General features: G+C 45.4%; 1 protein-coding gene across 1 annotated transcript in view; it reads right to left on the bottom strand.

Moving 5' to 3' along the window:
* Positions 1-26,225, bottom strand: part of LOC138299143 (complement factor B-like) — a 196,360-nt gene that overhangs the window by 121,247 nt on the left and 48,888 nt on the right. Inside the window, exons 5-7 of the mRNA XM_069237202.1 lie at positions 22,247-22,345; positions 21,542-21,675; positions 17,504-17,642 (exon numbers count right to left, since the gene is read on the bottom strand). Of these exons, the coding sequence (XP_069093303.1) occupies positions 17,504-17,642; positions 21,542-21,675; positions 22,247-22,345 (372 nt within the window). The remainder of the gene's footprint in view (positions 1-17,503; positions 17,643-21,541; positions 21,676-22,246; positions 22,346-26,225) is intronic.

The raw sequence follows: 26,225 nt of genomic DNA, 5'->3' as shown, positions 1-26,225 counted from the left end.
GTCTCTCCCAGGCGTCGGGACTTTAGGTTCAAAGAGTCGCGGTCAGGGGAAGCCTCGGGATTCCCTCTGCAGGCGGCGCTGTGGGAGCTCAGGGGGGACAGGTTTTGGTACTCACAGTATCAGAGTAGTCCTGGGGTCCCTCCTGAGGTGTTGGATCGCCACCAGCCGAGTCGGGGTCGCCGGGTGCAGTGTTGCAAGTCTCACGCTTCTTGCGGGGAGCTTGCAGGGTTCTTTAAAGCTGCTGGAAACAAAGTTGCAGCTTTTCTTGGAGCAGGTCCGCTGTCCTCGGGAGTTTCTTGTCTTTTTGAAGCAGGGGCAGTCCTCAGAGGATGTCGAGGTCGCTGGTCCCTTTGGAAGGCGTCGCTGGAGCAGGATCTTTGGAAGGCAGGAGACAGGCCGGTGAGTTTCTGGAGCCAAGGCAGTTGTCGTCTTCTGGTCTTCCTCTGCAGGGGTTTTCAGCTAGGCAGTCCTTCTTCTTGTAGTTGCAGGAATCTAATTTTCTAGGGTTCAGGGTAGCCCTTAAATACTAAATTTAAGGGCGTGTTTAGGTCTGGGGGGTTAGTAGCCAATGGCTACTAGCCCTGAGGGTGGGTACACCCTCTTTGTGCCTCCTCCCAAGGGGAGGGGGTCACAATCCTAACCCTATTGGGGGAATCCTCCATCTGCAAGATGGAGGATTTCTAAAAGTCAGAGTCACCTCAGCTCAGGACACCTTAGGGGCTGTCCTGACTGGCCAGTGACTCCTCCTTGTTGCTTTCTTTGTTCCCTCCAGCCTTGCCGCCAAAAGTGGGGGCCGTGGCCGGAGGGGGCGGGCAACTCCACTAAGCTGGAGTGCCCTGCTGGGCTGTGACAAAGGGGTGAGCCTTTGAGGCTCACCGCCAGGTGTCACAGCTCCTGCCTGGGGGAGGTGTTAGCATCTCCACCCAGTGCAGGCTTTGTTACTGGCCTCAGAGTGACAAAGGCACTCTCCCCATGGGGCCAGCAACATGTCTCTAGTGTGGCAGGCTGCTGGAACCAGTCAGCCTACACAGATAGTTGGTTAAGTTTCAGGGGGCACCTCTAAGGTGCCCTCTGTGGTGTATTTTACAATAAAATGTACACTGGCTTCAGTGTGCATTTATTGTGCTGAGAAGTTTGATACCAAACTTCCCAGTTTTCAGTGTAGCCATTATGGTGCTGTGGAGTTCGTGTAAAACAGACTCCCAGACCATATACTCTTATGGCTACCCTGCACTTACAATGTCTAAGGTTTTGTTTAGACACGGTAGGGGCACAGTGCTCATGCACTGGTACCCTCACCTATGGTATAGTGCACCCTGCCTTAGGGCTGTAAGGCCTGCTAGAGGGGTGTCTTACCTATACTGCATAGGCAGTGAGAGGCTGGCATGGCACCCTGAGGGGAGTGCCATGTCGACTTACTCATTTTGTTCTCACTAGCACACACAGGCTTGTAAGCAGTGTGTCTGTGCTGAGTGAGGGGTCTCTAGGGTGGCATAAGACATGCTGCAGCCCTTAGAGACCTTTCTTGGCATCAGGGCCCTTGGTACTAGAAGTACCAGTAACAAGGGACTTATCTGAATGCCAGGGTGTGCCAATTGTGGATACAATGGTACATTTTAGGTGAAGGAACACTGGTGCTGGGGCCTGGTTAGCAGGGTCCCAGCACACTTCTCAGTCAAGTCAGCATCAGTATCAGGCAAAAAGTGGGGGGTAACTGCAACAGGGAGCCATTTCTTTACACAAGCCCCCCCCAGCCCACAGGCGAGGAGACTCAGCCCAAGCTGGGAGAGTCTTCCTAGTCTGTCAGGCGAGGAAGAGTAGGAGAAATAGGCTGGTTAGTTGCAGGGCCTACTCTGCCTTACATCCTTCTGTTCAGGTCATTCCCTTTGGGGAACTGACCTACTTCCACAGTGATAGGACCTAGTCTGAATTGCCTCTTGTCTGCCTCTTCAATGTCTCCACCCAGTCTTTCTATTTTGGTCTTAGAGGTATCCACCTCTGCTAACCTTATCTTGGCCAGGGTTACCCCTAGCTTACCCAGAGAGGTTACCCAGAGCTGGAGTAACCCCACCATGACCAATAGGGTCAGGGGGCCTAACTTGCTATTTGGCATGGGGTCAGACCACCATGCTAAGGATAGTGCAGCCATAAAGGCTAACACCCAGCAGAGGTCACTGACAGCTGTCAGTGCCCAGAACCACACCTTTAGCTCTTCACCTACAAGGGAAGGGGCTAAGTTACAGGCCTCTTTGGGTTCAGGTTGCCTGTCTGCTGTATTAGAGTGGGGGGTTACCACATCTTGTAGTAAACACCCTTCTTCCACTCTTTCTTCTGTTAGCTGAGGAGCCACCCACTCAGGTTTAACAGTTGCCTGACTAGCCAGGACTTCTTGTGGGTCAGGTTGGACTTTATCAGGGCCATTTTTGGAGTTCTCCCCTACTGGAGCAGAATCTCCTTGGCTTGCTGTAACCTTGGCTAAAGGTTGTCCACCCTTCCCACTCTGTTTTCTTTTTTTCTTCTTCTGGGGCCTGCTTGCATTTACTGCAGAGGCAGGACTTCCAGAATCCTTGGGAGAGGACTGGCACTGGACCAGTTCCTCTCTTGGGCTCTGACTAACCTCTGGGTAGTCATTTCCAAGGAGACAATCAAGGGGGAGGTCTGTACTGACTACTACCCTTCTCCAGCTAAGAGTGTCACCCACTTCTATGGGTACTAAAGCCACAGGCCTCTTAGTGACCCTGTCTAGGCTAACTCTTACCCTGGCAGTCTCACCTGGGATGTACTGGTTTGAGAGCACCAGCCTGTCATGCACAATAGTGTGACTGGCACAAGTGTCTCTCAGGGCAGTGGTTGGGATTCCATTCACCAGTAGGTGGTGGAAGTGTCTACTTCCCTCTGGAATCTCCAACTCACCTGTTGGGCCCTGTTTCCAGTTGAAGGCTATGAAGACCTCCTCATCTGAGGAGTCATCTCCCATGGCTACACTGGTTACCCCTGGAATTTTGTTCTGGGGTTTGTTTTTGGGACAAGAAGTGTCCTTGGTGTGGTGCCCAGACTGTTTACAGTTGTGGCACCATGCCTTAGTGGCATCCCAGTTCTTACCCTGGTACCCACCTTTGTTTTGGGTTGTGTCTTGGGGCCCACCCACCTGTTCTGGTTTTTGGGGGCCTACAGAGGACTCTTTTTCTTTGTTTCTAGTGTCACCCACTTTCTCCTGGGGAGTTTTTGTAACCCCTTTCTTTTGGTCACCCCCAGTGGAAGTTTTGGTTACCCTAGTCTTGACCCAGTGGTCTGCCTTCTTTCCCAATTCTTGGGGAGAAATTGGACCTAGGTCTACCAGATACTGATGCAACTTTTCATTGAAGCAGTTACTTAAAATGTGTTCTTTCATAAACAAATTATAAAGCCCAACATAGTCACACACTTCATTTCCAGTTAACCAACCATCTAGTGTTTTTACTGAGTAGTCTACAAAATCAACCCAGGTCTGGCTCGAGGATTTTTGAGCCCCCCTGAATCTAATTCTATACTCCTCAGTGGAGAATCCAAAGCCCTCAATCAGGGTACCCTTCATGAGGTCATAAGATTCTGTATCTTTTCCAGAGAGTGTGAGGAGTCTATCCCTACACTTTCCAGTGAACATTTCCCAAAGGAGAGCACCCCAGTGAGATCTGTTTACTTTTCTGGTTACACAAGCCCTTTCAAAAGCTGTGAACCATTTGGTGATGTCATCACCATCTTCATATTTTGTTACAATCCCTTTGGGGATTTTTAGGATGTCAGGAGAATCTCTGACCCTATTTAAGTTGCTGCCACCATCGATGGGACCTAGGCCCATCTCTTTTCTTTCCCTTTCTATGGCTAGGAGCTGCTCTTCCAAAGCCAATCTTTTGACCATCCTGGCTAACAGGGGGTCATCTTCACTGGAGTTATCCTCAGTGATTTCAGAGGTGTTGGTCTCTCCTGTGAGGGAACCAGCATCTCTGACTATTATTTTTGGAGTCAGGGTTTGAGGGACCCTGTTCTCCCTAGATAGGACTGGTAGGGGGGAATTTTCCTCCTGGTCACTATCCTCTTCCTCTGAGTTGCCACCCTCAGAGGGGTTGGCCTTTTCAAACTCTGCCAAAAGCTCCTGGAGCTGTATTTTGGTAGGTTTGGGGCCCATTGTTATTTTCTTTATTTTACAGAGTGACCTTAGCTCCCTCATCTTAAGATGGAGGTAAGGTGTGGTGTCGAGTTCCACCACAGTCACATCTGTGCTGGACATTTTGCTTCTAAAAGTTGGAATACTTTTTAAGAATCTACAACTGGTTCTAGAATCTAATTCAAACTTTTACAAACTTTTAAACTCTAAAAGAAATGCTAAACAGGATCTAACACAAGGCCCTAGCAGGTCTTTTAAGAATTTAGAAAACTTTTCAAATTGCAAAAATCAATTTCTAATGACAATTTTGGAATTTGTCGTGTGATCAGGTATTGGCTGAGTAGTCCAGCAAATGCAAAGTCTTGTACCCCACCGCTGATCCACCAATGTAGGAAGTTGGCTCTGTATGTGCTATTTCAAAGTAAGGAATAGCATGCACAGAGTCCAAGGGTTCCCCTTAGAGGTAAAATAGTGGTAAAAATAGATAATACTAATGCTCTATTTTGTGGTAGTGTGGTCGAGCAGTAGGCTTATCCAAGGAGTAGTGTTAAGCATTTGTTGTACATACACATAGACAATAAATGAGGTACACACACTCAGAGACAAATCCAGCCAATAGGTTTTTGTATAGAAAAATATCTTTTCTTAGTTTATTTTAAGAACCACAGGTTCAAATTCTACATGTAATATCTCATTCGAAAGGTATTGCAGGTAAGTACTTTAGGAACTTCAAATCATCAAAATTGCATGTATACTTTTCCAGTTATTCACAAATAGCTGTTTTAAAAGTGGACACAGTGCAATTTTCACAGTTCCTGGGGGAGGTAAGTTTTTGTTAGTTTTACCAGGTAAGTACGACACTTACAGGGTTCAGTTCTTGGTCCAAGGTAGCCCACCGTTGGGGGTTCAGAGCAACCCCAAAGTCACCACACCAGCAGCTCAGGGCCGGTCAGGTGCAGAGTTCAAAGTGGTGCCCAAAACACATAGGCTAGAATGGAGAGAAGGGGGTGCCCCGGTTCCGGTCTGCTTGCAGGTAAGTACCCGCGTCTTCGGAGGGCAGACCAGGGGGGTTTTGTAGGGCACCGGGGGGGACACAAGTCCACACAGAAATTTCACCCTCAGCAGCGCGGGGGCGGCCGGGTGCAGTGTAGGAACAGGCGTCGGGTTCGCAATGTTAGTCTATGAGAGATCTCGGGATCTCTTCAGCGCTGCAGGCAGGCAAGGGGGGGATTCCTCGGGGAAACCTCCACTTGGGCAAGGGAGAGGGACTCCTGGGGGTCACTTCTCCAGTGAAAGTCCGGTCCTTCAGGTCCTGGGGGCTGCGGGTGCAGGGTCTCTCCCAGGCGTCGGGACTTTAGGTTCAAAGAGTCGCGGTCAGGGGAAGCCTCGGGATTCCCTCTGCAGGCGGCGCTGTGGGGGCTCAGGGGGGACAGGTTTTGGTACTCACAGTATCAGAGTAGTCCTGGGGTCCCTCCTGAGGTGTTGGATCGCCACCAGCCGAGTCGGGGTCGCCGGGTGCAGTGTTGCAAGTCTCACGCTTCTTGCGGGGAGCTTGCAGGTTCTTTAAAGCTGCTGGAAACAAAGTTGCAGCTTTTCTTGGAGCAGGTCCGCTGTCCTCGGGAGTTTCTTGTCTTTTTGAAGCAGGGGCAGTCCTCAGAGGATGTCGAGGTCTCTGGTCCCTTTGGAAGGCGTCGCTGGAGCAGGATCTTTGGAAGGCAGGAGACAGGCCGGTGAGTTTCTGGAGCCAAGGCAGTTGTCGTCTTCTGGTCTTCCTCTGCAGGGGTTTTCAGCTAGGCAGTCCTTCTTCTTGTAGTTGCAGGAATCTAATTTTCTAGGGTTCAGGGTAGCCCTTAAATACTAAATTTAAGGGCGTGTTTAGGTCTGGGGGGTTAGTAGCCAATGGCTACTAGCCCTGAGGGTGGGTACACCCTCTTTGTGCCTCCTCCCAAGGGGAGGGGGTCACAATCCTAACCCTATTGGGGGAATCCTCCATCTGCAAGATGGAGGATTTCTAAAAGTCAGAGTCACCTCAGCTCAGGACACCTTAGGGGCTGTCCTGACTGGCCAGTGACTCCTCCTTGTTGCTTTCTTTGTTCCCTCCAGCCTTGCCGCCAAAAGTGGGGGCCGTGGCCGGAGGGGGCGGGCAACTCCACTAAGCTGGAGTGCCCTGCTGGGCTGTGACAAAGGGGTGAGCCTTTGAGGCTCACCGCCAGGTGTCACAGCTCCTGCCTGGGGGAGGTGTTAGCATCTCCACCCAGTGCAGGCTTTGTTACTGGCCTCAGAGTGACAAAGGCACTCTCCCCATGGGGCCAGCAACATGTCTCTAGTGTGGCAGGCTGCTGGAACCAGTCAGCCTACACAGATAGTTGGTTAAGTTTCAGGGGGCACCTCTAAGGTGCCCTCTGTGGTGTATTTTACAATAAAATGTACACTGGCTTCAGTGTGCATTTATTGTGCTGAGAAGTTTGATACCAAACTTCCCAGTTTTCAGTGTAGCCATTATGGTGCTGTGGAGTTCGTGTAAAACAGACTCCCAGACCATATACTCTTATGGCTACCCTGCACTTACAATGTCTAAGGTTTTGTTTAGACACGGTAGGGGCACAGTGCTCATGCACTGGTACCCTCACCTATGGTATAGTGCACCCTGCCTTAGGGCTGTAAGGCCTGCTAGAGGGGTGTCTTACCTATACTGCATAGGCAGTGAGAGGCTGGCATGGCACCCTGAGGGGAGTGCCATGTCGACTTACTCATTTTGTTCTCACTAGCACACACAGGCTTGTAAGCAGTGTGTCTGTGCTGAGTGAGGGGTCTCTAGGGTGGCATAAGACATGCTGCAGCCCTTAGAGACCTTTCTTGGCATCAGGGCCCTTGGTACTAGAAGTACCAGTTACAAGGGACTTATCTGAATGCCAGGGTGTGCCAATTGTGGATACAATGGTACATTTTAGGTGAAGGAACACTGGTGCTGGGGCCTGGTTAGCAGGGTCCCAGCACACTTCTCAGTCAAGTCAGCATCAGTATCAGGCAAAAAGTGGGGGGTAACTGCAACAGGGAGCCATTTCTTTACATTCCCTCATCCTAAAGAGAGCCCTAGTTGGAGAGTTCATCTGGAGTTCAGAGGTAATGCAGAAAACAGAAGCAATCAAATTTTGTGCTTGTTTTTTAATGTACAGGCAAATTAGGTGTGGAATGTTTGGTCAGGTTTGTAATTATTGTTATCATCTGCACAGAGCTCAGGGTACCAGCAAGTGAAAGCCTGAAATACAGTAACATGCACAGAATTGTTGCAAAAATGGTGATGCATATTATTCAAGTCCTCCACTTAGCAGACACAATCATTTTTAGTAACAGCATGAACCAAGTAGCAGCCTCACATATGATTGCTAATGGTAGTTTACCATGGGTCGAATGTGCACTAGGGTTAGCATGAAAGTGGTAAAACAATAGATTGACTGACAGCGAGGATGCCTTCATAGAGCTACACTGTCCTTATGAATGTACATGAATATATGAATAGCTCTTTAAGTGACAGAGCAAGTTTGATCTCAGAAGAGAACTGATGGCAACCAAGAAAATCATTTTCCAGGAGAGGAATCAAAGAGGCCAAGAATGGTGCAGCTTAAATGGTGTGCAAATCAGTCTCGTAAGCAGTGGAGCGAGGTCTTACTTTGGAGCTGGAACCACATAGGGAACCACAGAGGGAGATGCCACTTTTGCTTACACACAACTTCCATAAAATCCTTTATGGGTATGAAAAAATAGACTTTTGAAGATATGCTGCGTTTGCAGCTAGTTTAACACTTTGATGTGTATGCCAATCTGGCCTTTTCATAGTGCAGAAGTAGAAAGAAAAATGCTGAACCACTAGAGGGTTTATATTGTGAGTATTTTAATATGTGACAAACCCATTTAGCTACATACATGCTCTAGTGATAGGCTTTACCTAGCTTCCTTTGAGATTTGCAGGCATCTATATTTTAAGAACTCAGGTACCAAATAATTGGATTGAAGGATTTAGGATTGGGATTGAGCAATTGGCATTGATGCAGATTGAGCACATTTGGACATAAAGGAAGCCTTTGATGTGAACGCATGTACATCGCCTAGAAAAGAAAGTTCAATGGTCCATGTACCTGTGTTTGAACAATGTTAATGAATGTCGTCAGTGCTTGCATTATTTTGCACATGGCATAAGAGATTGTTGAAAGCCAGTTGAAAACCTTATGCAGATGTCCTGGAAAGGTCCATCCATAGCACATTCCAAGAGACTGGACATGTGGAGACCTTGTGGAGACATTTTGGCAGTTGATGATTGTCTGCATAGTAAACAGATCTATAGATGGACTCCCCACTGGTAGAAGTACTAATCTGAAATCTGGGAGTTGATCTCTTATACATGCATCTCCTTAAACAGTCTCTTAGGAGATTGGCAATGCTTACTCCACCAGTAAGTGTATTTGATGGTGCAGCAACCAATGCCAGATTACTTGGGCCATCCCGGACAGTTGTGACAAGTGTGTTCATAGTACATGATGGTCACAAAATGCCCTGAGATCTCTAAAACACTGATGTGGCAAAAGCTCTCCAGAGGGGACCACTGACCCAGAACATTGGTGAAACCCTGTTTTAAACCTTGTACTCTAAAAACACTAAATCCTCCCAATTTCCTGTCTCTTGTGACCAGCATCTGGCTAGACATTCCAACAGTAGGCACATGTGTAGCACTGGGGTCCAACACAATGCATAACACGGTCATTCCTTACATCTTCATTCTCACTGTCAGAGAACTGGATGTCTGGTAAAGAGGACACCTTCTCTGACAGTCCATGACTCACTCTATTATAGAATGAGCATTGCCCATCACTAAATTGAGTGTAGTGCCAATAAATGTCTGAAACTCTTGAGGATGCATATGTGATAATTTTATACTTGATGGAGAAGGCAAACTGCTGTGTGTTGGTGAGACACTTCAAGTGAGGTGTCCCCTTTATTAGCCAATCAACTGCATAGAGATAGACTTGTATTTGTTTGTGATGCATATTTGCTAGTACAGCTAGTCATTTGGTTAAAGGTAGGACTTTGAAGTGGTAATCTGTTACACTTGCCACATACTTTATGTGTTGATTATGCACTAAATGTATTTGAATGTGGAAGTAGGCATTCTAGAGATCAGGTGTTGTCATGTAGTTTAGTTGCTTCAATAGAGGAATGACTTACTGAAGTGGGTCACATTTGTGAGCTAGTTACAGATTTGAAACATTGCTAAGCATCAAGATTTTGCTCAGTGTCTAAATCTTTTTGGCAGTGAGGGCTATGGAGGGTCTACTCAAAGCAAATGTTAATTTCAAGTCTAAGACTTGTCTCAATGCCAAGCCTCCTCCTAAATCAGCATTGTTCTTCAAACATAGACTTTCTTCATGGAGTACAGTGGCCATTGACTGCAAGTGCAGGGGTCCCCCCTTTTCTGAGGTGACAACTCAGATAAGGCTGTTTATGAGGCTGTTTCCTTGTAAGGAGTTGAGACTTCTCTTAAGGCCAATCCTCAGGTGAGTGATCTATTGAGTGTTGCAGGGCTGTACCCTGCTTAGGGCAGTTTTGTATTCCAAGGTTTTGGATGTCAAGTGAAGAAACTTGGTACTGGGTGCTGGCTGCAGTGATGTTCCCAGATCATCATCTCCAAAGTCCAAATCCTCAGAGATATTGTAGGTACTCCAATCCTGTTGACCTTCTATTGAATGGTTTTCCCTCATTGTCGTTGAACTGGTAGCACTTGCTGGTGGCAGACTCAGTAGAATCTTGCTGTCTTAAGAGATAGTGTGCCCACCTTCTTTACTTTCGAGGGAAGGATCTCTTGGTAGGCAGACCCAATGGTCTGACCTCAGGAACATGTTGTAATTGGGTAAAATTTAAATGAAATGTTCTCCATCACCACTCCCAAATGAGCCATTATTATACAAACTAGCCCCAGGCTTGTCAGCTCAATCTGGTCCTACACAATGCTTCATGATGTCCTTGGTGTTCTCTTATGTCAAATGTTTTTCCGTAGCACAGCTTTTTAGAGAGCACTTAAATCATCTCCAAACTCAATAGCAAAAAAATAAAAAATCTAAGGTGGAATCTTTGTCCAGGTACATTGTGAGTTTTAGCGGAGGTATCAAGAGTTAACTCAAAACTGAAAGCACTTCTTCAAAGAAGACCAAATTGCAAGCATGACTAATTTCCACTTCCCAGTAAATAAACATTTTTATGTAGAGGTGTGGTTTGGTTTGAGTATTGAATGATAGGAGATGCTTCTAGCTCACTGGTTCCCAACCTTTTGACTTCTGTGGACCCCCACTTTATCATTACTGGAACCCGGGGACCCCACTGAATCGTTATTGGAATCTTGGGAACCCCCACTGAGTTATTACTAAAAGCTGGGGACCTAATATGTACATTTTATCAAGTTTTCTAACCCCCAGGGCTTCGCAGACCCCCAGGGGTTCCCGGACTACAGGTTGGGAACCACTGTTCTAGCTCTTCAGTGTGCTTAGTTTGTTGAACAGAGAGAGATCTATCCACTGAACTAGTCATATATAAACAAGGGATGTACCCCTTTTAATTAAATAACCTCTGATTGACCTGTTGAAAGTTAAGAAAGACTTTCTCATCACTGAACATGATAACAATCATTTGGGTTTGCAGCGGTGTGGAATTCCATAAAATATCTACTTGTCCATGGAACAGGTTGCTTCATAAATCTACTTGTACTGTAACAAAACGCACTTGTCCCTTTGGTGCCATGTAGTGCAGAGACTAATTATGGCAGCAATCTCATTTTATAAGAGCTCTGACAATAGACTCGCTGATCATGCCAGGGCTCATACTGTAGTAGGGCTTGAATTCTATCAACTTCCTTATTTTGACTCCTTTCAGAAGATTTACATCCTGAGGCTGTAGATAGGGGTAAGCAATAGTTCTAGGGTTGGAATGTCCATTTGAGTCTGTGCAAACTTACTAACATGCATGGTTTAGGGGTTTTCACCAGCTCTTCTCTAATCTTTTCCCATACACAGAAAGGTTGGAAATTTACTCCTTACACGAGCAGAAGTATAACTTACTCCAGGTTTGGGAAAAAGTGGTTGGAGGGAAAGTGAACTCGTAAACGTCCAACAGAATTTTCGCTTGAGCAACTCTACCCATGTATATTTACTTGTGCTAAAATACGCTTCACAAATATTTTCTAGGAGTACAATTTCCTGACCTACTTCTGTAAAGTGTGAATTCATGAAAGCATAAAATCTGCACTAATGCTAGGACATATATTATGTGTGCATTTTTGTGATTTTCTTCATGAATTGGGCCCCTAATTGGCTATCCAAGATCTTTTTTTGTATTAAAATTCTCTCTCCCTCTCTGTTTATCAATTGTATCACTGTGAGTGACTGCATTCTACTCATTCACAAAGAGTGTATTGGCCCATAAAATAGTTTTGTGCAGTGCCCTGAGCTACAGTGGCAAGGTGCGGTTTTTAAGACCAAAAATAATTTTGCCTTTTGCCAATGTTTGTTATAATGGTGAGGGTCCAGCAGCTCCCACAACCATAAAGTTATATAAAACCCATCTCAAAACAAAACACGCATTGACAAAACCAAAACGCAGACCATTAATGTCAGACCTATTGGCTTTGCCAATGCTTTCCCATACTCTTTTTGGAACTGGTTACACTGATTTTTCCATTAAGATTTTTTTTCAGAAATACCAGCATGCATCAGCATATTTTATTAAATGATGCTTTAAAGAAATGCCACCTACATTTCAAAGTAGTTTAGCAAACGTTCTTTTTCTTACTAGCATTTTTGTGAACATTTTATTCTGAAAGCAAAGAATCACCAGTCTTTATTTCAAGCTTCTGCAAATTTTTGCATCAAATCAGAGAGCGTCCTGGGAGCATTATACGTAGCCTCATATTGTTAAACTTTGAAAATGTGGGTACACATTTTTATACTGGAACCACTATCAGCAGTGAGATTACAACATCTCTTTAGAGAGCTCACCCTAATAATAAAGACTTTGAATTGATGAACCATAAATACAGATTTGAACAGCATTAATATATAGACACAAGTGTTACCTTAACTGCAGCCAATTCCCTTCCCTGATCCATAATGTGGTACTGTAACCGGCAGCCAAAGGGTTTGTGCTGCAGGGGGATGGGCCTACTTGCCACAGTGGCAAAAAAACATTAAAACGTGTCACCCTTGACCCCAGACAATATGTCCTGGGCGTTGGGCTAGAAGAATTCCACACCCCTGCGGTTTGGTACACTTTAACCTATAGTAAGTAGTGTACAACATGGTGATAAAAAAATGCTCACCAAAAGACTGAGGACTGGAACTGGCAATTGTTGAGTGATTCCTCCAAATGTCTAGATAAGAAATAAGACAAATAGGAAGGACCATATCTGATATATAAAAACATGCTAGGGATTTTTTTGGGTTAATTTTGACAGTGCATCAAAGTGCCACCCCAGGTATAAGTTATGAGCAGACCTGAGGTGCATTTTAATCCTGTTTTGAGGAATAGTCAGTGCATCATAACAACAATTATTAATGTGTGTGCTTCAGGGCAAAGATGTCCTATTGGGATGGGAATGTCCCCTGTGTGCCATATAGTCGTGATCCCCTCCCTTGAGTGCCCAACTGTGAGTATCTGATATCTTTGTTTTAGATTCTGGCCCTTCTTCTGCACTAATATAGTGTGTGCAAAGAGGCCTGAGCATTTTCCTTGACGCAAGTGAGGTCTTGCACCTGTCCTGTCACCTGGAGGGGAACACCAAGCGTGCCCTCCCTCATTTTACTGATAGTGGGCTACTGTCCTTGTCCTGGTTTTAGCATGTAAAGTAATTTTGGCAGCATAACTTGTTTTGGGAACCCATACTTGTTACCCAACATTTTTATCTGTGTCACTAGAGTGGATACCTACTGGCCCACTCATGTAAAGTTCTGCTTCGATACATTACCCAGGTCCTAACACGCACATATATGTTATGTGTGTTTATGTATATGGCCACTCTGGTACATGTACTGAAAGTGTGAATGAGCCATAGAACTCGAAGCCTGAGGGTTTCATTTTGTAAGCCCCTGCCTGTTCTTGTGCACAGGATGAAGGTAAGGTTGTCTTCCCAGACAGTGGAATTGTATTACTGACATTCCTGAAGCTGGACGGAGGAAACCTAGACACTGAAGTGGGACAGAAGAGGCAAGGTTCCTTTAGACATTCCATTAGGAAGAAGAACCAGCCAAACTTGTTCTGAAAGTGCAGACAGTTGATTCACATCTGCTCTACTTTGACTATATGAACATGGGAGCCACTGACCCACTCATTGTTCCAGGTCCAAGTTCTCTTTGACCAAGGAAGGGAGTGCTATGCAGAGTATGCAAGAGACAGCTGGGCAGCCTGTGTTGTCCTCTGCATGACATGCAGATCCCTAGAGGTGAAGAGACAACACCTGGTTTAGAATTGATGAAAGAAGCTGTTCCTCTACAGGAAGCATGTATTAGTCAGTCTGCCTGCTGAGAGAGGGAAAGAGCCTGCCAAACCTGCAAGAGATGTGACTGTCCAGGAAGTGCCAGAAGCAGTAATGCTCCACCGTTGAGAGGGTCTATTAGAAGAAGGAAAACTGCAGAGAGTGATCTGTCAGCCCTACTTATGGTCGGCAGAGTCTCTCCAGAATCGCAGTTCCAAGAGGGAATTGCGCCACTGGAAGCAATCCTGCCACTGTACAAGAAGAATGACTGTAGCCAAACTTATCACCATAAAAAACTGAACCCATGACAGGCTTTGTCACTATCATCAAGAACTCTGTCTGTGATGTACTTCTCCTGCATGACTGGATGACCAAGAACTGTGATAGACTTTACCATCATGCCCAAGAGCTGTGCTTGTGCCAGTCACTGCCACAGCATTCCGGAAGTACGCCCAGGTAGTATCATTGTGCCGGAGTGATCATCATTCACATGGAAACAAATTCTGCTACGTATCACTGGCATCTAGTTTAGCACCTCCTGTGGGGCCCACTGATGACCAGTGTTCACCAAAGGACTGAAGGCAGCTGTCCCTGCTGCCCAGTCCTGTTGTGGTCTATCCAGACCAAGGACTGCTCTTGCAACTGACATGTCTCCTCCTATAAGCAGCATTGACTGGAGACATCCGTTGTTGGTTTCACCGCTGGCTGCAGTGAGAACACGGACTTTGAATTTTAACTGTGTTTAAAATTTGGGCAAGAAGCACAAGGGAAACAGGTAGTGGATTTCCACCTTGTAGCGGTTAGCACTCCCGATATTCTAGGGAGGGTTTATAAGTAGGCTCTCTGTGCAGATGCGTACACTGTGTGTGCCAAAGACAATCCATCTGTGCCTGTCCACACCCAGCCAGGATCAGAGGCAAGCCATAATGCCGGTTTACGGGCATATTCAACCAAAGAAGTTATTTAAAGCACCAAAGAGAAAGGCATTGTAGACCAACAATGCACCATTATTAGACAGGACACTAACAACAGTCTGAAGAGATGCAATTTAAATACCAGATCACTGATGAAGCATAGTCTTGAAATGTACGCCCGACTGCACTCCAATCAAACTGACGTTCTGTTGCTAGTGGAAACATGGCTAACAGACACTTAAACCCTATTGCTTTTGGCGGTTATCCCAGAGGGATATATTATACTGAATACAAACCACCCCTAGTTAGAACGGGGAAAGAGTGGCAACAATAGTAAAACAATAGTTAGTGATCACTAAGTTGCCGATTGAGTCAATCAAGGACAAGGATCTTCTCTTCTTTAACTTAGTGTCTGGTAATATGTCCTTTGCTTTCCTTGTTGTCCACCCACCTGCATATTATATGAGTTGCTTTCACTCATAATAAGTTGATTATTGTAGGAGATTTTAATAACTTGGCTAATAAACTTGATACAAGCCTTAAATGCCAAAACAGCACTACAGAACCATGTGGCTGCTTGATCACCACACCACACTATTGAGATGGAATTATTAACTCCTCGAAAATATAATAAACAGCTGATTTCATTTCTAGCAGGGAATGGGGTAAGATTGATGAGGAGAATGATAGCGGCCATTGTCAAATTGATTACACAAGTGACGATCACCTGTTATTCCAAAAGGGTTCCTTTAAACCTTTAAGGTCATGCACAGCCATTGGTCTACGGACAGAATTAGTCAATCTTTAACAATTTCTCAAGAACGCTGCAATGATCTGAATAGGTTCTTTATAGAAAAGATAAGGTCAATTGAAGAGGGCATCGTAGACAGCACTAAGATTAGGGTTGAGAAGTTAGAAGAGAAGAAACAAGATCACATAACATTAGCCACCTTTACCCCGCTAAACCAAGAATCTTTACAGCACCTGTTGACCAAAATAAAATCAGTCTCCCTTGAGATCTTGTATGACCAGTGTTACGGAGGCTATTGTCCCGGCCTCAGTGAAGCCTCCTTAATCACCTATTAAATTCCTCTTTGAAGTTGGGAATAGTTACTGATGATTTTAAAAATGCCACAGTGCTACCTCTATTAGAAAAATACTTGGAGACAACCCAGCAGTACTAAAGAACTACTGCCCCATCTCTCTATTACCTAACTATCTTGAATCTCATGTTGCCCAGCAACATAGTAGTAAAGTGGAGGGATGGGGAGAACCCCAATGCACTGTAGTTCAAGCACCAGTGTATTTTATTTTATCTGCCAATATAACCTGGGTGGTATTCAGTTTTAAATGTGCATAATAAAGTACTTTTCTTTTCTAAGTAAAGCACTAGGGCCTGATTACAACTTTGGAGGAAGGTGTTAATCCGTCCCAAATGTGACGGATATACCACCAGCCGTATTACGAGTCCATTATATCCTATGGAACTCGTAATACGGCTGGTGGTATATCCGTCACATTTGGGATGGATTAACACACCCCAAAGTTGTAATCAGGCCCTATGTTTGGTAGTTGTTGAGTTCTGAGCTTAAACGCCACCTACACTCCATCCCCGAGAAGTTTGTGATCGCTCCCACCAAAAGTCAAGTGCTGAAGGGGTTTTTACTTGGCCCACTGTGCAGAAGCATAGTAGGAAGTAACACAGGATATCAGAGGTCCATGGCCCCAGGCTCCACAGCTGAGGCCCAGTAGCCCCCGTTTGCCCCATGGCCCTCCAAACAGGGTCAGACATGTCCTTCAAAACTAGGATGTGCTCAACTAATAAACTGGATAGTCTCACCTATATACTCCTCATTTTCTTGGTATTTTTTGAAGGCAAATACAGTTATGGGAACTGATCAGTACACACGGTGATGCCAATGAAATGACTCTAGCTGATATAACCAGGTGACTCTGATCTCCAAACAACAACAGTGGGAGCATTGAGAGCTCTTAGACACACAGATAGTGTTCTCACTTGCACAGTGGTATAAGGTCTACCGTTCCACGCCTCCGGGTTCATTTTTGCACACCATACCAAAAGTAAAGCAGCACTAGTGACCTTTTGTGACCATGTGCCTAACCATGAGGTCTACACCACAATCAAGACACAATAAAAACTCAAGCCTCATTATACAAGGAGTAGATGGCTATGAAGCCAGAACTGACAAGCCGCCAACTGGCACTTTTGTAACCTAAATTACTCTTTCACATTGATGCAATCCTTCTTCCTCCTAGGCACACTAGGCATACATATTATATATAAGGCACACTGGGCTGGTTTGTGCCGCGGCATGCCCTTAACATGGTATGCCGTGTGCACACCAGGTAAGTGCACTTTATTACAGTTAATGTGGTGCTTCCTTTTAGTGATCGGCAGACTAGATATTTGAAGCTGCCTTTCTCTTTGTATGCACAACTTGGCCTGCATTACAAAGGGGGCAGAGATCCCTCTGCAGGATTGTGCAGCAGGTGAATGCACTCATCTGCAGCAGTATGCCTGCGGGCCCCTCCTTTCAAGGGGCACTCTCTTTGTGGTGCACAGTCAGTGCACTTCCTTAAAGCTCCTTTACTTCTGAACCCACGTCTATAATATGGCATAGGTGTAGAACAAAGCATTCCCTCATTTGTATGCAGTCACACCCCATGCAAATGAGGGAACACCCCTTTAGGATCATGCCAGCGCTACAGGTGTGCAGCCGGCGTGATCTGCAATTCAGAAGGGGCTGTGCAAGCATCTGCAGCCCCATCTGCAATACCAAAGGGCCTCATGTGAGCAGAAAACAGGTGCACATCCAACCTTAGCCTTTAGGGCACTTTGTATAGCATTGGCCTTTGCACTCATTAATTCGGTTCTGCATGAAGCATCATGAGAGAACTGTGTCAACAACTCACCACTGTAATCAAATTCTTGCAGCTTTTCAATGACCTTGGAAGCATCATTGGCTGCATCATCTTCCAGGTCAACTAATGTCTTTGTTTCTGTGGCATAGGTAATGATGGTGTACCTTGGTGTGATGTCATAGGTTGAGACCTACCGAAGGAAAAAAGTACACATTACTGAAATGATCTGCAATCCCAGGCACATTCAAGTTCAGTTATAGTTGAGTTAGTATAGCCCTATTTCCACAGATTTTTCCACCAGATATTTCCACAATTACATTTTGGTGTTCATATAACCCTGTCACCACAGATTTGCATCTTCGTTAATAAGTAAACTAATAGGTGTTTCTTTTACTAACGTAGTGCTTCTGATTTATGTGGATCATCAGTGACTCACTAATAGAAGTCAGTGTCCCCATCCTAAGTAATTTTAACAACCTAGCTCATCAGTGACTCATTAATAGAAGTCAGGGACCCCATCCTAAATAATTTTAACAATCTACCTCAACAGTGACTCACTAATAGAAGTCAGGGGCCCCATCCTAAGTAATTTTAACAATCTGAAGCTCAAAACAATACATTAAAATAGAGACATTAAGTATACATCAAGCAAATACACAAATTATAAAATACTTAATTTTATTAGCAAACAAAAAATACAAACGTTTTAATTTGAATGTGAAACTTGGAGCTTTTCAAAGTGTAGTGTTATTTCTAAAATATAGAACAATATGCTGGACTCTAACATATCACCTTGCTTTTTTTTGCTAATAGTGCATTCTCTCTTTTTGTCAGCTCCTACCAGTTCTTCAATTGAAATCACCAGTCGTCCATGCTAGATGTTTTCCTTGTGTTGTTCCCAGAAAACTTAATTTGTAGTCTCTAATTTTAAAATAAACCTACATAACCTAAGGAGGAAGAAAGGCTGGTGTTTCAGGAGAATCTTTCAAAGACAGTGTAGGCAGGATTTGTTTACAGGTTGGTAAGAAAAGCAGAGGTACAATGATTTATTTAACAGTGTCCTATGTCCTATCTAGCTTGCCTTTATTCGGTCAGTCGACCAGGAGCATAGCTGCTCATCTAAGACCACCCAACAAGCTTTGTATTAATGTCTGCCCGAGGAAAGAATTAGGGCCCGATTACGACATTGGCTGTCCTAGTACCGCCGAAGCTGCAGTGACGGTCGGACCACCACACTCCAGGCGGTCTGACCCCTACATTACGACTCAGGTGGTCGGACCACCAGGGGACCGCTGTGCCCACTAGGAACTTGGTCCCCAATGAACTGATGGTGGTTGGAGTCCTGGTCAGCAACGGCAGCGTTGTGTTCAGCGCCGCCGTGCTGATCATGAGTCCCGTTTACATGAGCCTTTTTGTGGTGGGCGCCCGCCATGAAAAGGCTGGTGAAAACATAGTGCTGGGTCCACAGGGGGGCATGGGCAGTGCAGGGGCCCCCCTGCCCAGCACCCTCGGGATGCACACTGTCTTTTGCAGACAGTGCTCATTCCAAGGGTGCTGGTGTGGTATGGTATTGGTCTAGGCTCCCATAAGGGAAACAATACCAATACCATAGCAGTGTTTCCACAGGGCTGATGGGTGAGAACGTCATAATATGATGTTCCCTCTGGTCAGCCCGGTAGAAACATTGTATTACGACGGAGGGTTGAGGCAGCCTGGTTGACAGCTGCCTCACCCCTCGCGAGTTAGACAGACGGCTTGTCCGACAGCCAAACTCTTACTGAGCCCCTTAGTTCTTTCTGTGCCAACACTAGGGACATTATGCTCATTCAAAAGGATTAAAAAAGAGTTGTTCTGGGGTTCTGGTTCACCTTCATTTGGAACTTCCACTGAGAGGTGTTACAGCTGAGAAACTGGTTTCATAAGGGTATCCTTTGTTTTGAGGAAGAAGACTGAGGCAGTTACAAGCTTGTCCTAAGAACGTGTTTCAGTGTCGGTGAAGAGAACAAGGATCATATCATAAGATATTTCAAATTTCACATGCACAAACTATGCACTTCAAGCCACAGTTTGAGAAAACACACTTAGAAACAAAAATGAAAAAAACTTGACAAGCTCTTACCATGAGTAAACTTGCTGTTGGTGCAGTACAGAGATGAAGTGCCTTGTGTCATGGTTCAATGTAAGGGAACTATGGGGGTCATTCTGACCTCGGCGGTCTAAGACCGCCGGGGCCAGGGTCGGCGGGAGCACCGCCGACAGGCCGGCGGTGCCCCGCAGGGCATTCTGACCGCAGCGGTTCAGCCGCGGTCAGAAGAGGCAAACCGGCGGTCTCCCGCCGGTTTACTGCTGCCCTTGGAATCCCCCCCGCCATGGGGGATTCTGACACCCCCTACCGCCATCCTGTTCCTGGCGGTTCGCCCGTTCGCGTTAGGGGGTGCCGTGGGGCCCCCGTAAGAGGGCCCCGCAAAGTATTTCAGTGTCTGCTAAGCAGACACTGAAATACGCGATGGGTGCAACTGCACCCGTCGCACCCCTGCAACTCCGCCGGCTCAATTCTGAGCCGGCGTCCTCGTTGCAGGGGCATTTCCTCTGGGCCGGCGGGCGCTCTTTTGGAGAGCGCCCGCCGGCCCAGAGGAAATGTCTAAATGGCCGCCGTGGTCTTTTGACCGCGGTGCGGTCATTCAGCGGCGGTACCTTGGCGGACGGCCTCCGCCGTCCGCCAGGGTCATAATCAGGCCCTATGGGTTTAACACCTGTTTCCACTTTTCTTTGAAGGCCACATATTCCAGTTTGTGTGTTTGGTTGGGGATGTGCAGTTTCAGCCTAATGTAGGGGTCCATGTCGTTATAAAGAGGACAGATGTGACTTGGGTGCCTTCTCCTGTAGATCTCCATAGCACTAGTCCTAACATGGTACAATAGTGTGTGGATGGCTCTGTATTTATTTTTTATTTGATTTTATTTTATTTTATTAGGATCATTTAGAAAGAATGAGCAGTACACCTAATGGTAGTAGAGCACTGTGCATCAACAGGACAGAGACCCAATGTGTGAGGTTAGTGAAACTCACATGTGTGCTTACAATAAGAACACAGGACTTAAAATGCATGCAATGAAGAAGAAACACAGCATCACAGTGAGATGGTTGAAGGAAGGGATACAGTTTTGGATGGTAGGAAGATTGTGAAGCAGTGGGGTTGGAGATCATTCCTGAGCTCAACACTGAAGCAGCAAGTCTGAGGTGCAAAAGGAAGTCAATTGAGAGTTTTGGTCTTTCTGGGGAGGAAGCCTGTTGGTCTGTGTGTTGTTTGTGAGTCTTTTGGATTTTCAGCCTGGTCAGGGAGTTCCTCGTAGTAGCCTGTGCGCCATTAGACATGTTGAGCATAAAGGCAAAGTATTCCATTTGAGTGAAGTGCCTTTTAGAGCTTGTAACATAGTTTGAAGTGGATTCTGGCAGGGCGAGGGAGCTAATATAGTTCTTTCAAGGCAGGGGAGATTTCTTAACGTTTCTTTAGCTGGGAGTTTCTCGAACCGCTGTATGACGAATGGCTTTGATTGATGTCCCTGAAGAATCTGCAAGTACCCTGCTGCCTTAATCAGTGTGTAGTAAGAGCAGGGCCTGGACTGAAAGTATGAAAGGGGGAAGAAGAATTGATTTTGAAGACTAGTATAACCTAGAACCATGCTCTTTGTGATCAATTATTGAAACATAGGAAGAGACAATGCCAAACCCAGGATATTTAGTGAAGGATGGAGGCAGTGGAAGAAGTCATCTTAATGTTTAATTGTTTTCAACAAAGAATTAGAAACTGGGTCGTGCTACGGTTTGGGGCAGGGTTCACAGGTTGGAATAATGACTTTTTGTTAGCCTTGGGCATAGAGATCTCAGCGTCATAAGATTTTACCAGTCAATTTCAACGAAAAAGACTTTGATAAGGCATTCTGAATACAAGGTTTGGTACAATAACCACATTTTAGAATTTCCTAAAGCAGAGTTTTCTGTATTATTTTGTTAGCTAGCACCAGTGTTGGGCTAATCATTGTACCAGCATGCTTGATTTGTGCTCTCCTGCTTCCAGCCTTATCTTACCCTTTCTATGAGGCTGACAATACAGTCCTTAGCTTTTTCGAAGGCTTCTATTCCAACACTTTCAGACGCATCCAGGATGATGTAAATGTTCATGTCCCCATCTTTCTCAATATGAATTTTTCGTGTACTTGTTCCTATTGACAGAAGAGAGAAGCACTGAGGAAGTTAATACATTTGGCAATTGAGAACAGCAGAAGTGCATGCAGCCCACCGCCTGCAGGGCCTGACCACTGCATTGGTACATGGACAAAGTTGACTTGCTAATAAGAGGATTCGTGTGCCATGCCTATGCCAATGTGCACTATGGCATACTGTACAAAAAAATTAAGCACTGCTCATATGAAGCTTCTATCTTAACTTTCAGTATAGTCGGGCTAAAGAGCTACTATAACACAACAAAAAAAAATTACACCAAAAAAAAAAAAAAAAAAAAGAATGCTCTAGCCTCATCCAACTTTTGTCATTATCCTCGCTTCAGCCATTCTTCGCTCTCATTTAAAAATCAATCAGTACACATCTTCATTCACCAAGCTACAGCTCGTCGTCTAACTTAAAGCTGTTCTTGTCCCCTTAACCCTCATTTGTTACCATCCAAATGTCCCCCTTTCCATCTTTTTTGCCTCATACTTCCTCTTCAACCACCCACTCTAGAAGCGGGCTAAACAATATTTAAAAATACTAATTAATTGAAAGTGGTGGACCTACCTTCAGCCACCTTGTCCGGATCGGCTACTTCTACAGCAGCAGACAGGGAGGAAATGAAGGACGAGGCAACTTCTTCTGCTGTGTCAAATGTGTAGCACTCTGGTGAGGAAGAACCAGCATCTCATTAGACATGTATTTATGCGCTGGTATTTACACAATAGGAACACAGCTGAAGAGCAAAGAATGCACTGCATTATTTGGAGTATGGGAGTCAATGCAAAATTGTGTACATCTAATGCTCTGCTGTAAGTGGCCTGTATTTCCAATATTGTTATTTTTTATGATGGGAATTTTTTTCAATCTATTTTACATTTTTTATGTGTTTTAATTTATTTAATCTTTTAAAACTAATATGAACAAGTTTATCTAACTTCTTTTAGTGCTTTTGGTTTTTAATATATATATATATAGATTACACAATATTAAATATAGTTTTTAATTTGTTTATGGAAATATATTTATGTTTTTATTTTATATGCATGTAATTTATTTTGTTTTAATTTAGGATAAGGAAAAATAAATCTGAGCTTTGTAATGGTTAATATTTTCCCTACTGTTGCTTATACTTACTAACCAAAGTTTCCGCCGGTCAACCAGGTAGAAAATGTGTCCACATGAAGCCGAGGCCAATGTCATAGCACGGGGTGGGGGGGAGTACGCATTCTGATGGTGCTGGGCAGGGTGACCCTGCACTGCCCATGCCATGGAAAGGCTGGCAGTAAGTAGAGTAGAACTGTAGGAAAGTACCCTCTTTCTTGGCATGGTTACACCCATTTTCTGCCTGTTATCAGTGTGTTTGACTGTGTTAACTGGGATCCTGCTAAGCAGGACCCCAGTGATTATGCTCTCTCCCTTCTAACTTGGTAACTTGTATCATTTTCACCCCACATTTGGCATACTGGTGTAAATCCATAGTATTCCATAGTATATGGTACACAGGTACCCAGGGCATTGGGGTACTACGGGATCACCAGGGGCTGCAGCATGTATTATGCCACCCATGGGGACCTTATGCAAAGTGTTCAGCAGGTCTACCATTGCAGCCTGTGTGAAAGGGTGCATGCACCCTTTTTCACCGTAGGTCTCTGCACCAGGTCACTATAAGTCACCCCTATGGCAGGCCCTCCTAGCCCAGAGGTAACTCCGAACCTAGGCATGTTTGGTATCAAACATGTCAGAATCATACCCCAATACTGTTGTCAGTATCAGAAGTATGATTTCTTGCACTCTGGGAACTCCTTAGAGGACCCCCAGCATAGCTCCTACCAGCCTTCTAGGGTTTTCCAAGCAGCCCAAGCTGCTGCCACTCCTCAGACAGGTTTCTGCCATCCTGCTGCTTGAACAGCTCAAACCCAGGAAGGTAGAACAAAGGATTTCCTTTGGGAGAGGGGGGTAACACTCTCTCCCTTTGGATATAGGTTTTATATGGCTTGGGAGGGGCAGCCTCCCAAAGCCACTGGTATGATTAGAAGGGCATATTTGAAGCCCTCCATGCATAAACCAGTCTACACTGGTTCAGGGACCTCCAGTCCCTGCTATGGCACGAAACTGGACAATCGCAAGGGGAGTAACCACTCCCCTGCCGAACACCACCCCAGACGTGGTTGCCAGAGCTCCTCCAGAGGGTCCCGGGGTTCTGCCATCTTGAATCCAAGGTTAGCAGGGGACCTTTGGGAGCATCTGACTGAGCAGGCTAGGCAGGTGACGTAAGAGCCCCTTCCTTCTAGGTGGTCACCTGGCTAGATGACCAATCCCACTTTCAGGGCTATTTAGGGTCTCTCTCTTGGGTGGGTCCTCAGATTCGGCTTGCAGGATTCCAGCAGGACTCCTCTGCAACCTTACTTTGACTTCTAGCCACTGGAACCATGACTGGACCCTCCAGGAACTGACAATCTGCATCCACGACGAAGACTCTGCTTGCAACATTGTTTCCACGGCTCATTCCAGCTTCTGCAACATTTCCCCGGCTGTGCATCCTCTGAGGGCCACAAGCCTTCAGTCTGCACAAGAAGGAAGAAGCAATATCCCATGCAGTGAAGGACTCACTTCACTGCATCCGCAGACACCAACTGAAATGACGACCGTCTGTGTGGATCTCCTCTGATCCTGAGCTGCGTGGATCCTGAATCACGGGTGGTGGTCCGGAGTAGTGCTTTTGGTTCTCTCTGCCAGCTCTCTAACTTTGGTGGAGATAAACCCTTGCCTTCCCACGCAGGACAGTACCCCCATGCACTGCGTCTCTTGCAGCTGCCAAGGCTTGTGTGCTTCTGCTTTAAGGGATCTTCAGGCTTCATGAAGCGCCAGAACTCCTTCTTGCAACGCACAGCCCTCTGCGTGCTTCTCCTGTGGCATGAGACCATTCTTCAGTTGTGCTGTGTGGGCTCCTCTGTTACTCCTGGTTCCTCATCCAGGGGGTCTCCTGTGGGGGGCTGCCTCTTCTTCTCTGGACTCTCTGCCTTTCTGAGGGTCCTCCTAGGACTCTCCCAATGGGTTGAGTCCTCCTGCACCTTGCTGGTCCCTGGCAGCTACACTCTTGCTGCACCGTGACTTCTGCCAATGCCAAGGCTTGTTGGTGGCTTTTCCATGCCACTGACTGACTGCAATCTTCCATCCGGCGTGGGACATCGACTGCATCCTCCAGGAACTCTGCACCTGCTCCAGGGCTGCATTCCTGACTGTCTTTGTCTCACCATCGCCCAACTCCTGCATCCACAGCTGGGTGGGTAGTTGCTCCTACTCCCCCTGGACTCTTCTGTGACTTCTGGACTTGGTCCACTTCTTCCACAGGTCTTCCTCTTCTGGAATCCATCGCTGGTTTCTTGCAGTCTTGTCTGGGTGTTGCATTTTCTTCATTTTCTTCGTTTTGGGTGGTTTGGGGAAAATCTTGTGATTTACTCCTTTCCTCCTGGTCGCTAGGGGGCACTGTGGTACTTACCTTTGGGGTTTCATAGTACCCCCAGTTCCCCTCTATACATTCTACTTACCTAGGTGGGGGTCCTGTGTTCGCATTCCATTTTTTTAGTATATGGTTTGGGCTCCCTCTAGGGTCAATATTGTCTATCTGCATTTGCACTGTTTTCTATCACGTTCTATGCCTATTGCTGATAACTAGTGTATATATTTACTGTATTACTTACCTCCTATTGGAGGGTTGCCTCTCTAATACTTTTTGGTATTGTGTCACTAAAATAAAGTATCTTTATTTTTGTAACACTGAGTGTTTTCTTTCATGTGCGTAAGTGCTGAGTGACTACAGAGGTATTGCATGAGCTTTGCATGTCTCCTAGATAAGCCGTGGCTGCTCATCCACAGCTACCTCTCGAGAGCCTGGCTTCTAGACACTGCCTACACTACACTAATACCTGGACCTGGAATAAGGTGTAAGTACCTCAGGTACCCACCACACATCAGGCCAGCTTCCTACAATAACTCAGTGCTGCCCTGGCTGAGTACAACTCAGACTGCTGTTGGATCGCAATGTGGCAGTTGGACCGCCACAGTTGCGGCGGTACGACCATCAACGGGTGGCTGGCGTTCCTTGGACGGCTAGGCTCGTAATGAGGCCCTAAATCTAATCCCTGCAAGGTCCAATACTTTCCCCACAGTTTCTCAGGTTGGAGTGAGAGTATAGAATTTCACCCCTCAAACTCAATTTCTTACCTGATATTTTAATATAACAAGTTACTTTAATGGAAATCATTTCCTATTTTTTCTTTTTTGAAGTTTTTTTTAAAGCAATTTATTTTTACACTGTTACCATATGCAGTTTTAAAGTTTGTAAGTAAAATTAATATTTATTAGCATTTATTTTTAATTATGTTTTTTAAAAATATTGTTTATTATTTTTTACAATTATTTTGAAGACTACTTTTATTTTATATTTTTTCAAATGTAATATTTCTAACATTAATGTATGTTCATTTAATTTATAATGGTAAAAAAATTCATACACATTTTCTAAAGATATTATACTCTTCTG

This window comes from Pleurodeles waltl, chromosome 6 (genome assembly GCF_031143425.1).
Source record: "Pleurodeles waltl isolate 20211129_DDA chromosome 6, aPleWal1.hap1.20221129, whole genome shotgun sequence".
Lineage (NCBI taxonomy): Eukaryota > Metazoa > Chordata > Amphibia > Caudata > Salamandridae > Pleurodeles > Pleurodeles waltl.
This window is presented reverse-complemented; position numbering and strand designations above follow the sequence as displayed.